The sequence below is a fragment of the Otolemur garnettii genome, unplaced genomic scaffold, assembly GCF_000181295.1.
Source record: "Otolemur garnettii isolate 467f Iridium unplaced genomic scaffold, OtoGar3 scaffold00025, whole genome shotgun sequence".
NCBI classification, from domain to species: domain Eukaryota; kingdom Metazoa; phylum Chordata; class Mammalia; order Primates; family Galagidae; genus Otolemur; species Otolemur garnettii.
This window is the reverse complement of record NW_003852420.1, coordinates 6,510,230-6,523,581: the sequence shown is the minus strand read 5'-3', so window position 1 is coordinate 6,523,581 and position 13,352 is coordinate 6,510,230. Positions and strand designations below refer to the sequence as shown.

The window sequence follows — 13,352 nt, the reverse complement described above, 5'->3', positions numbered from 1 at the left end:
AGTGGTAAGATAGACTATAATACCTTTTATCTGCCACAGCTCCTTTCTCCCAGCCATTCACACTTGCATGAGTGCACGCGGTAACCACGGTCACAGGCATCCTATTGCGCACATGCAAATGGCCTGGGGAAAAGAGTTCATGCATCACAAGTGCCAGCCCCACCAACAAGGTCGTCTCCCTCGTCAGGTTCCAGAAGAAGATGACTTAACTGTATTCGAATAAATGTAGATTGTTGTATTATACTTAATAAAAATAAGACATCCCCTGAAAATAAGCCCTAGTATGTCTTCTTGAGAAAAAATAAATATAAGACAGTGTCTTATTTTCGGGGAAACACGGTAACAGTTTATTGCCTTTAAAAATATGAGATAACTATGGCAAACATTAAGATTAGTTGATCTGGGTGATGTATACAAAGATTTTTTAATATATTTTTCTCTCTATGTTTGAAAATACTGCAATAAAAATTAGTAAAAAAGAAGCAATAATTGCATACAGATAAGCTCCACATAATGTAATAGAATATAACTCTTTTTTATTTAATGTAATATTAATTCCATTCAATGTTATGCCAACCATTATTTGTACCCATTACTTTTAGGCGAGTCAGGGAGTTAAACAGCAGCAATACTAAAAAGTTTCTGGAAGAAAGAAAGAGAGTAAGTATTTTATAATTTCCTTGGCATTCTTCCTTTAAAACTCTGTAAACAGTAACTCATGCTTCCATACCAGACCTCTAGCTAATTTGCTTTATTTGATTTTTCTGTACATTAAACATTCCAGCTTTTCTTCTCTGCTCCCTGAAAGCTAAAGTAATCTCTTACTGAAATCTTTTAAGGTAATGATTTGGAATCGTTTTATACAGAAAATGAAGCCAAGTTTTAATCATGCATAATTGCTCTATTATTTTCTAAGATTTTAGCAAGAAAGATCTTCACAATAAGAATGATGAATTTAAACTCTCCCGGTTTTCACATTAGTTTTCTTCCCTTCTTTTTTAAATGATTATCTCCCACACTTAAACTGTAAACTTACAAGTCAACTCACATCCCTAAGGTTTAAGATTATAACCCAAAGTTTATCAGAATTTCTTTTGTTCTTTTCTTTTTTTTTTTTTTTGGCAGCTCGCGATGAAGCAGTCCAAAGAAATGGATCAGTTGAAAAAAGTCCAGCTTGAACACCTAGAATTTCTAGAGAAACAGAATGAGCAGGTATTTTACCTAAAATACATGCAAAAATAAAAGCAGCCAGCCAGCTTCGGAACACACATGCCACAAGCCACTGTGACCCTTCTGCCAAAGCCAGCGGCCTGAGCCGTGTAATGGGAAGGTGGCAGAAAGATTGGCTGCCCATTGCTTTATTTTCACCATTTTATCCAAAAAGAAAAGAACGTACTGTTTGGGGAACAGGAAAGGAACGTGGCTATGCCAAAAAAAGAATACAAAGTCATTATTTTAATACTTTAGGGGGATTCCGACGTTGCTAAAAGTGAGAGGATGAAAAGCAGAGGTTATAAATTATTTCTCCATTTTTATTTAGAGCATTATAATCTGCTTTTGTTTAAAAGCCAATGAGAGAAATTACCTATTTCCACCCTCCATTTAAAAGTTTAAAAACCTCCCTAGGATTTCTAAGTGGGGTCCAAGGTCAAGAGCCTCCCTAACTCTGCCGACCACTGACTAGGAATGGATACCACACTCTTGGTGCTTTTCTTCCCAACAGGCCAAAACACTAAACAAAGAAATACAAATACAAATCTGTGCAAACGCCAACTGTGTACTTAGGCCACCGGGTGTATACCAGCACCAAGATAAATGTATTTGTACCTGGAGCGCAGGACAGGTGACAAGTGGGCTCCATCCCAAATGGGGACAGCCCATCAGCCGTCCACATTGTACACCCTGATGGAAATGCCTCTGGTTTCTGTAGCAGTGTGGTCACCATCAACATTTACATTGTAGTCTCTCTGAGTTCAGATTTCACTCACGAGCTATAGTTGGCTTAGAAGTTCTTATGTCTAGATAATTCTATTTAGAAACTATAAAGAGGTTCTGATGGAATATATACTTGTGCTACATTGTTCTATCCTATTTTCTCACATCTATAATGCCATCTTATTTAAGGTGGTTTTTTTTAGAGTAAATGATTCCCATTGAAGAATACTTAAGTAGGAATTATACTGAAAGTACCTTAAAGAAAGTAAACACAGCCATGAAATCTCTTTTGTATTGCAATGGGGTAACATACAACTTCTGGTTTGGGATTCTTTTTGGTGGACGGAAGTTTTATGCATCAACATACTTCTGAGTTACGTTTCACATTTTTTTGTCAGCTAAATGCTTCCATTCATGAACAAGTTCCCTGATCCCCAAGGGGGACAATACTATGTTTATTGTCCCATAGACCCAATTCATTTGACCAACTCATAGACATATCATGTTCTAGTATAAGTTAACCTAGCTTATGTTTCTGCTCTTAAAAGTGTTTCTGGAATGGGGGCAAGTGGGGATATGAATAAGGGTAAGGGCAGTGTCTTCAAAGTTTAGGATCCACTTCAGTGATTCGGTGATAACAGGGGAAAAGGAAGCCTTGGGGAAGGTTTTTTTCAAATTCTCCTTAGAAGGGCATAATGAAAGGTAAGGTACAATTATGTGTTAGTTAACTAAATTAAGAAACTACTGAGAAATTATTGTGTTGCTTAGCAACACGTTCGACTAAAGAATGTAGATGTGCTCAAAATTACTCATCACTACAATAGTGGTGCGTATCCAGAGACCTTTAGTTATCTCCGTTCTAGTTGCACAGCCAAAGTGCATAATTTAAACTCTGAGTTTGTGTCCTAGCATACGGCTAATCCAAACCACCGCAGAATTCTTGTGTTATAATACTGCATTAGTGACAGCTGTATTGATTAGGATCATATTGGGAGGATGCTAGTTTTTTGTTCCAAAAATTCATAAAATGCCTTTTAATGTCTACCTCCCACGACTGATAGTTTGAGTCACAGAAGCTTAGGGAAGCACAGAACATGAAAAAGCTTTAGACTTGATAAAGATTTAATGAGATTTCAGGAAAAGAAATTCAAGATATACGATGCTTCCAGCGAACATAGAATTTGGACTGAAATGTCTTTGTTAAGCTTTGCTTTACGTACATGGCCCCACCCAACTGTAAATTCAAGCCCAGCTCTTTCTAGTATATATATTTTTTGGAATTGGAAGGCCAGAAAGCTCTCAATTCACAGTTATTCTGTAAAGCACAACACTGTTGCAGGCACAGTGCAAAAGGCATAGTTGGTCCTTTATTCCTTCATAATAAGGCCAGGTTTGGAACTGTAGACATTGCTAACATTTCATTAGCAAAAACAGTATCCCTGCTGCCAGCCAATTCCAGACTTCTAAAACAGTCTTCCAAACCATTGTTAAATCCCAAGACTTTTTTTCTTTTTCTGTTTCTGAGCCAAAGATAAAGTTGAACATTCTCCCGTAATATTTCTCTCAAAGGATTCTTAACTGATTTTCTGTGACTCTGCTCCTCAAGACTGTTCTAAATCCCCCTTCCAAAGCAAGGCACGGAATGGCTCATTAGCTCAACCCGTGTCAAGGGCACTGGCAGGAACAACTCAAGTGTCAGTCTGTCTTAGTTCTGGAGCCTAACTTCAGTGTCCTTTGTAAGCCACTTTACAGCCTTGCCTGTTTGGTTAGCCAATTATTCAGTTAAAACGCTGAAGGTCGGGGATGTTTTTCCTACTCAGGTTTTCCATAGGCCTCCCAGAGACGCAGTATCTCATCTGTCTTGGCATGTACCATTTCAAATGTTAATGAATCCATTACTGTCACGCTCAAGTCTTAAAAATTGAGTTTTATCATCAATCTTATCATTTAATAAAGAGAGGTGAGAGGTTTTGCTTAAAGGTCAGGTTCTCCACTCACTGCCACAGAAGAGAGGCGTACTCTGGGCTAACAGGCATCGATCATTTGCTTTGTTCTTTCTTTCTTTTTTTCTTTCTGTTGAGATCAGCTAGGGGAAAGTTTGTCACTGGTGGGTGTGTATGTGTTTATTCTTGGCTTTTTGCTTTCTGTATATGGTTTTACATTCATTTCTCAAATTCACTTCAATATTCATTTATTTTCTTTGTTTTGTATGTATGACTCACTTTTGACATTACTATTTTTGTACAAACAGCTTTTGAAATCCTGTCATGCAGTGTCCCAAACGCAAGGTAGGACTGAACTCTGATGAGCAAGACATTGCTTTGATTCTCAACTATGTTAGTGTTCTTGGTACCGATTATGGTTCACATCTGCTCATAACCGATTACTATCTCAAGGGTTTGGATTTAAAACCTTGACTATTTCATGCTTGGATTTCTGATATACTATTTAGACCTAAGTGCCCAAAATCTTTAGAGAATTATTTCTGATTATGTCTTATCGAACATTTCCTATTGCAGATCTGGGAAACAGTGGTCATGGTAACGAGGACATACTCAAACATCGAGAATAGTGATATATAGAGTTGCTATGTGGACTGACCCCACCTAATACTGGGTCACAGAGTCGGATCATTTACAAATGTTAATATGACTCTAGCTAATTTTCAAAGCACCGACACAAAGTTTGTGGCTGGTTTTAATTGATAGAAAGTTATGATCTGCATACGGAAACATTATACAAAGACTCTTATCATGCTTTCTGCTGAGTCCGGTCTGCCAAGGACCCTAATTGTCCTTAATAAATAAGGTGACCATATAACTTATGGATAGTTTTGAGAGGGAAAGGCACTATTCATATTATTCACATTATTCAAGACTACAAGTATAAACTGGCATTATCTCTGGAAAATGAAAATGTATGGTCACCCTACTCATATAAGAACTTAGTTTTGGAAAAGTCCTTTAATGTCATATGATTCTTCCTTCTAAATTGTGTTCAATATTGTCCTTAAAATGCTGAAGGGGGAGAGGCATAGATCACCTTGTATTGTAATTTACTGAACATGGAAGTATTGAATTTCCAATGCTGATAATGTTTCACTGTCATCCTTATGAATACTGTTTGTGTCATAGTTTCATGTTTGTATATTTTTCTCCATTTCTTCATTTCTTTATTAGAGTAATGCTAGACCTCAGGCATAAAAAATATGTGGGAACCATACATCCCAAATTTATACAGAAAGATATGTTTCGGGGTATCATTTTGTCTTTCCTCACCAAAATGAAATTTAAAGCCTAAATACAGAATACATCACAGTATGGTCTGTGGGTTAAACCAATTTTGTAATAGGACTTCATTTGAGGGATTTAAATGAATTGAGTATGATCTGTAGAGTTAACCAAACTTTCCCACTGGCCTTCCAATTAGCTGGAATACCTGAGTAGACATACATAGTGACATCAGAGCACTTCAGAATCTTCTTCTGATTTATATGTTCATAGACGCCTGTCACCGCTCTTAAACGCCTTATATTTCAAAATGGTATGTCACTAAAAAAGGGGGGGAGGTGGTTCCTCATTGCTCTAAAGATAAACACATTGGGTTGGGCAAAAGCACCCAGGCTATCAGTTAGGAAGTAAAAGTTGAAAAGAACTGTATGGTTTTTCCCTAATTTTGCCAAGCAATTATTTATCACCAGACCTGCCCTCATCGGACCCCTTCCGTCCTCTCCAGTAGGCTGGTTATCTTAGTGACAGTCTTAATTCATGAGGTTGAGTTCACCAGCGCTTACTTCCTGGTAGTCTGTAAAAAAAATAATTATCCAAGAGAAGTAAGAGCCTAGAGTGTTTGGACGGAAAGAGTCCTAGAACCCTACGTATTCCTGTAACATTGCATTTATAAGATCCTCCAGCCAAATATAATATGCTCTCCCCTTGAACTTTTCCATCAATTAGTTCTGTGGGAATTACCTTTAATTACATTTCAGACTACTGGGGGAATAAGTTGTACATAAGCAACCCATGTTCTAAAAGTGATAAAATTATGTTCTACACACAGTTAAAGCGCTGTGTCAACCTACAGAAACTACATTGAACAACTGGATGTGTTAGAGTCTCAGTATCAGGTGATTGGCTGCACCTCTTCCCACGGGATTTTCCTGGCACTGTGTCCACCAGTCCTTCTCAAAGTTCAACATGCATAAAAATTTCCCAAGCATCTTGTTAAAATGCAGATTCTCATTCAGTAGGTCTAGAGCAGACTCCAGGATTCTGCATTTCTAAGAAGGTCCCAGGCACTGATGATGCTTCTGGTCCACGGACCAAACTTTGAGAAGCAAGGATGTAGGGGCAGCATCTATTTACTGGAGAAGAGAGGCAAGGTTAATTAATTGCCTTGAGGAAAGGATTTCAACATGTAAGGCCATGTTTCTGATGTTATAGGCGAAGGAGATGCAGCAGATGGTGAAATTGGAAGCCGAGATGGACCGCAGACCAGCAACAGTAGTATGAAACTCCAAAATGCAAACTGAAGCAGCAAAACCACAAAGCGTCAAAAGATCACTCCAAACTTCTGAACACAAACACCATGGACAAAAGCTCTTTCCTTTTGCGTTTCCTTTACGTGTACACAAGATGACACCTGAAGCCACAGAGACTTGGAATGACTTACACGCTTCTGTCTTTAACAGTTGGAGGATTAAAGTTCCCTGGCCAAACAAAAGTAGCTACAGATCCACAAAAATTGACTATTCCAGTTGGGCAGAGTTTAATCATTGATAACATAACTTAAACATGTTTTATATAAAATACCATCACAAGTAAATGAGCTTGGTGTTGACAGCTTAGCTTTGTGATGCATTGGGACATGTTTGAGCTACAGCAAAACAAAACAAAACGGTGCATTAGCAATTTCACAGCAAGAGCATGCACTAGGAAAAAAACTCTGTCTACACATTAATTAGCCGGAGTGGTGGTCTGCAAATCTTTCTATATCTCAGTTACCTCATCAGTAAGTGCCATGTCTCGACCATGCCATAAGAAGCTAATTTTCTTTAAACGTTGTGGAAATTTAGAACAATAGAAAAATAGAGCAGTGTGCCTGTGCCAAAACTTATTAATATCCAGGGGGGGACTCTGTTAGGCACGTTTAAGAAAGTCTAAACCTGACATTGCTTTCTAGGAATGACTTCTGCAGATTCCAGATAATACAATTCACTATTAACACCATAAAGGTTGTGAAGTGGTTACTGGCAAATGTCTGTAAATGTGACCATGTATAAAGTATTTATACTCCTTAATGCACATTGTCACAAAGCAAAATCAATCTAAGTATTGCCACGTGACAAGATTAGTAAACAGGAATACTAGAACTATGTTTGCATGTTACACAAGCACCAATTAAGGCTAATCCACACAGACACAGTTAACCTAAGGCCAAATAAATACTGGTTACATAAACATATGGCACAGACTATAATTTGACTATCAAGACTTTTAGCATAATGAAAAAGTCTCTCTATATATATGTGTATACGAATTATGTGGGCATTCTTGATACTTCAAGTTCTAGTTTGAAAAAGAAATACATAACTAATTTAATTTTACACAAAAATATATATGCAGATTTTCAGAATTTCATATCAGGAAATGACCTTTTTATGTCTGTTAAATATCAAAACAATTTGCTACAGTGTTAATCTGCATGGTCTTTAAGCCTGCTGTAGTTGTGTCGCAGACAGTGCATGAAAAAGTATTCCGCAGGGAACTGAGCCACGCCACCAAAGCCGAGAGGACCGCGGAAACCCGGTAGTCTAGAACTAATCAGATTACTGATTTTAGGACACAGCACCAACTGACTTGTGTATATGCTTGTACAAATTGATTCTGTACGTTCCTCTGAACAAACCAGAGAAAATTATGATACCATCAATATTGAAATTAAACTTCCAACTTCTCTAATAAAAAATTAAAACACACGTAACGTTTGTCAGAGTGTCTTCTCCCAAGATGCTTTCTAATAAACATTTGGCCTATTTTTCACATAAATGATCCTATCATTATTTCCAAAGGAAAGGAGGCTTTTTCAAGCCCCCAAAATATTTTTCCCCCAAGGGACAGAAAACATGCCGAGTCTCGTTGATTTCCAGGTATAACGTACTTGTTTTTCCTCTTACTCATGTTTATGATCTGACATGGATTCTGTGACATCTCTTTGCTTCCTAGTTCCCTTATCTGTAAAAGATGGGATTAGACTACATATGTTTCAGCATTAACATCTCAAGACAAATTATAGTTAATAAAATATCACCACACTCGGATCGCCAGTTTTCAAAGACGCTGAATGACTTCTCTTCATCAAATCCGATGCTTCTTCACGAGCTCTGCTCGGTTCACCTTTCTAAACACTCGGCTGAGTCCATCACTTGCCTTCTTTTGCCTCTGCTTCTGAGAGGTACTCAAAGGTTTCCCATCGGGAAATAGGAAATAGTTTTCTCATTTTTCTGATCATGTCCTCTCTTGGCTACCCCAAATAGTTGTATTTGCCGGAGTTGATCTCTTTTTTAACAAAGATTACTTTTAGTATTTGCGACATTATCATCCAATGGATCTGTTGTAGCAGGACTAAAAAAAAAAGATCTATCTTACCTGATACTACAAGGTCAAATTACATTCAACGCCTGCATTCTCACTTGCTATGAAGAAAAATTAAGCTCATTGTCAGTTAAAGTAACTCACTGTCTTCCAGCTTACAAAAAAAGTTAGTTTCAGGGACATGAGTCGAATTCCCTGTCCGAGGTTCCTCTCCACTCAGGAAACCTCCCTGCTTCTTTCCCCAGATGGCATCTACATGGGAAGGGAGTCCTGTGTCCACTTGGCGGCTGGGAGGAGCATCTGGTCTCCCTGCTGCTGGGTGGGTCCTGCCTGCCCTCTGCTGCAGCAACAAGGTTAAGATGACCAGATTTTAATGTTGGTAAAGCGGGACACCATTGACCGGGGTGGGGGATGGGTGGGAGAGGTGTTCTTAATTAAAAATTCGGTCTATATGGAGCAACAAAAATTTTCATAGAACGCAAAGATAGTATTGTAATATATATTTTTTTAATTTCAACATAAGTACAATTTACATATACAATACATTAAAAAAAATTATGTATAGGGCGGAGCCTGTGGCTCAAAGGAATAGGGCTGGTCCACTGGGTGACCTTGCCCAGGAGGGGAGTGGGGAATTTACATTAGCCTTTTCATTTCCAAATGAAGTTATGTTAACCTCTTCATTCCCAAATGGAGTTACATTAACCTTTTCAGCAGCCGAAAACCATTTATTCCCTTCCGGTTGTCCCTCCATTCCCTAGCTTGTCACACAGTCTTTCCTAAAATTGGGACTTTTTTAAAATGCCATGGGACACGGGTCAAATTGTTAAAAAGCAGGATGTCTGGTGACCTTAAACAAGGTAGGCCCTTCTGACCCAGTGGTTTCAGGTTCCTGCTCAGCCAAGTCTTCAACCTGGACGCAGTTTATTCCAGCATCTTCTGTGACATGCACAACTGTATCGCTTCAGACTAGGAGGGAACAGAGGCACTAGCTCAGGCCCATCCATCAAAGTACCTCCTTTGAGCACTTGTCAGCTGTTAGCACCCTGTTGTTCCAATACTGTATAGGCCACTAATAATAAATCCAGGATGCTGGAAATTTTCTAAATTTCCTAGATCTTTGCCCCAAGAAGCAAGAAGTGAGCATGCTTTATCCTGGGCTCCAAGTCTCTCTTGGTTTCTCCTACATTGCTTTGCCCACCCTCAGAATTTTTGTTTCAATTGGAGAGTTAGGGCACCTGAGTTTCAATTCCTCCCTGTACCCTTTCTTTCAGACTCCAAAAGGAGCTCAATTGCCCCTTCTTGACTGGTTAGAATTCTTATCCATACGTACAGTTCTTCTCTAAGTAGGCTCCTCCTCCCCTTTGGGGGACATAAAGCCCTCCGGCAAAAGAGGCCAGGCTGCCAAGATAGGGAAACCCATGGGTAGATGCCATATTTTATCATACCTAAGGCACCATTGATTATAATATGCACCATTACTTTGTCTATCTCACAGAATGCAAACACTGCCAACTGAAAATATGACATACTACCCAGTGACTAAGATACATCTCAATTTCAGAGATGTTCAAATGTGAAATGTACATGCAACCTAGAACCCATGAAATATATTCCAAAAGTGTCGTACAAGCACCTCAACCCCAGCTCTTAAAGGGAGAGAAGCACATTTTAAAGGTTTGCATAGCAGAGATTCATTTGGTGAGAAAACCCAGACTTGAGAAACAGTTCTGTGTCCGGGTTTCAAATTCAACAATGAGCTTCCTGGAAAAGTAACTCAAAACGGGAAAGAACTCTTTCACCATCTTTGATCAGAGAATATTTTTGTATGTCTTCCCTTCACTGTTTCCTTTGATCATATGCCTTTGATTTCTGCTTTCTGCACATAACTCTCAAATCTGTATCTGTAACCCTGACCTTTGTTTCCCTACGCTGTGGTTTTGCCTCTCACTGTCAAGAGTTAAATTGATGGCACATGTGCACCTTGTATGTAATTAACAAAAACTCGAGCCCCTTTCTCCATCTGTCCACCCCGTTCATTTTAATCGTCCAGCGCCAGTGCTGAACCTTGGGGCCACGCTGCTCGGCTTCATCTCATTTCCCCCCTGCACACAATCTGTCCCTGAAAACCTCAGCCTTCTAGCCCACCCTCAAAGCTTCCCTCTGTTTCCTTACCATTGCTCTCATTCCTTAACACCCAGAATTTTAAACCTCCTCCCATTCAGTTTCTTTGTCATTCAAGTCTTTTTACACACGGATTAACCTTCCCAAATGCCAGCTCTGATCGTATTACCATTCTGCATGTACCTATAGGATCCTATCTACCACCTAAAGGATAATAGGATTCAGTTTCTGGCCCCACACTGCCCACTCACCTAGCCAATGTGGATTGGTCACCATTCTCTATTAACACACACATAGCACACATCTTTCCTAGCTACATTACATAATGATTCGCTATCAATCTTTAAACAGCAACCTTATTGCCATTTCCAAAAAATCTTCTTGTTCTCCCGGGCAGATTGGCCCTCCTTAATTTATCCATTTATTCTCCAGAAGCTATTTACCCACAGGACTTTTCCCACCAGTCCAGATTAATTTCTTTTCAAGCTTTGTTCCTTTGCTTTTCAAAGAACAGGTAATCAATAACTATCAATGACTATTTAAATGATTTGCCCGTGAGGTGAAATGAAGGATTTGTCACTGTGTTTGTGGCCTCTCTCGGGGAGGCAGTGTCTTTGGAAATGTGAATGAAAGGCTGAAATGAGAAAAGCACTGTTCTCAATTCTGACGGTTAGCACTTTTTTAAAAACAGTGTGGCAGGTAACAGTGGAGACCTGTCAACATTCAGAGATTGTGCCCTGTGAAGAGGGCATCCCTAGATTAGTTAATGTCGAGATTATTTTAGGAATACCTCATTCCTAACTCTAAATAGTTTTTCCTTCATCATCGCCGGGATGAATCAAACAGAACACCACACTTTCCTGCAACTTTTCTCCGATGCTTGGCATGTAACAGAGTCTCAAGCACACAAGTTAATAACTGCTTCTTCAACGTCATAATAAATCTGGGGTGGTGCCTCTGGAATGAGTATTGATGAGCCATCTTCTTTAATAACATTTCATGAAAAGTATTCTGCTCCACAGGTTAGAATGATGAAAAAATGTTAAAGGAGAGATCAGGGAGATGGTTAAAAATAGGATCATTGCTTTAACATTAGAAGAAAAAAAAATAGGTGTCTGTAATTATCTTGATAAATGAGAAAATTCACTCCTCCCCTTTCCTCGTTTTACTTTCTTAGAAATTTGGGATGAGACACTGTCCCTAAGCTGCTTCATCCTGGAAGTTCTGGGGTCTCCACCACAATAACATTTGGAAAAATTTTCCAGTGGAGGCCAATTTAATACTATATATCTCATCGCGCACACCATGGCCCAGTAGCTTTGGGTGAATCAAAATGTACCAAACAAAATGAGGAGGGAAAAGAATTGTGTTACATTAGTCACTTCTGAACTTTGGTATCATATAATATGAATGAGGAAATGTCATATGGCCCCATCGAGATGCTTCTTGTTTACCCTTTTCAAGCAATGTGTGTATTTAATTTTCTCAAAAGTCATACATACCTTTTTACAAAAACTTGGTTATTTCTGGTGAGGTGTGGTACTTACAACACAGCACACAAGTGTACAGGGTGTACCACTCTTTCATGGATTCACTTACACTCCCTTACCTAGCTACACAAACAGCTATCCTGGACTTATCGTCAGCCCTGAGCTAACTTTATTCATTGATCGAAGAATGTTAGAAGCCCACTCTTATCTGCTACACTTTCAACTTGTTTTATACTAGTACTAGTAATGCCCTAACAAGGGAGGAGGGGTGAAGAGAGGAGGAGAGCGGAGTGCTCCCACATAATGGGCACAATGTAAGGACATGGCACACCTCATGGGTGGTAAGGACATGGCACACCTCGTGGGTGCGGGACACAACGACAAGAGGGATTCTACCCAACAAATGCAAACATTGTAACTTAGTTGCTTGTACCCTCACATTAACCTGAAATTTAAAAAAATTATCTGCAATTATCTGCTGTGCTCATATGGTAGATAGATTGCACTAACAGCCCCAATTTTTATGCCTTCCTGTATCTGGGTCCTTTGGGATTGCCTTTCTACACTGAGTCTGACCTTGACCATGTAATTTGCTTTGGCCAGTGGGACAAAGGTTGAGCATCCTTGATCCAAAAATCTGAAATCTGAAATGCTCCAATATCCAAAACTTTTTAAGTGCCAACATGGCAGCTTAAGTGGAAAATTCTACACATAAATACTTAACAGAAACATTGTGCACAAAATCATTTAAAATAGTGTATAAAGTTACCTTCAGGTTGTGTGTGTATAAGGTGTATATGAAAAATAAATGTATTGAAACTCGTGTCCCTTCTCCAGGATCTCTCACTATGTATATGCATGTGTTCCCAACTCCAAAAGTTTCAGCATTTCAGATACGGGACACTAAACCTGGAGCAGCAGATGTGACATAGGCAGAAATACATTTTCATTTCTTCACTTTGGATCTCTGATGCTGCCATGAGAACAGGGTAGGCTGGGCTCCCGGTGCACTGGAGACTCCTGGAGTCTTGGGTCTTCTCATCCACTTCACCAACACAGCTGGTACGTGAGCTGCAGCTGAAACCAGCCAAGCCTTCCCAGACCAGAAGAACGACTGAGCTTTACAAGTATATACCACATTTTATTTATCTATTTATCAGTTGACAGACATTTAAACTGTTTCAAATTTCTAAATAATGCTGCTGCTGTT

At 39.1% G+C, this 13,352-nt stretch overlaps 1 protein-coding gene across 1 annotated transcript in view; it reads left to right on the top strand.

The window, feature by feature from the left end:
• PLCB4 (phospholipase C beta 4) overlaps positions 1-8,269 on the top strand; it is a 402,004-nt gene extending 393,735 nt beyond the window's left edge. Inside the window, exons 36-38 of the mRNA XM_003788017.1 lie at positions 603-660; positions 1,126-1,212; positions 6,378-8,269. Coding sequence (XP_003788065.1) covers positions 603-660; positions 1,126-1,212; positions 6,378-6,446 — 214 coding nt within the window. The 3' untranslated portion in view covers positions 6,447-8,269. The remainder of the gene's footprint in view (positions 1-602; positions 661-1,125; positions 1,213-6,377) is intronic.
• The last annotated feature ends 5,083 nt before the right edge of the window (positions 8,270-13,352 follow it).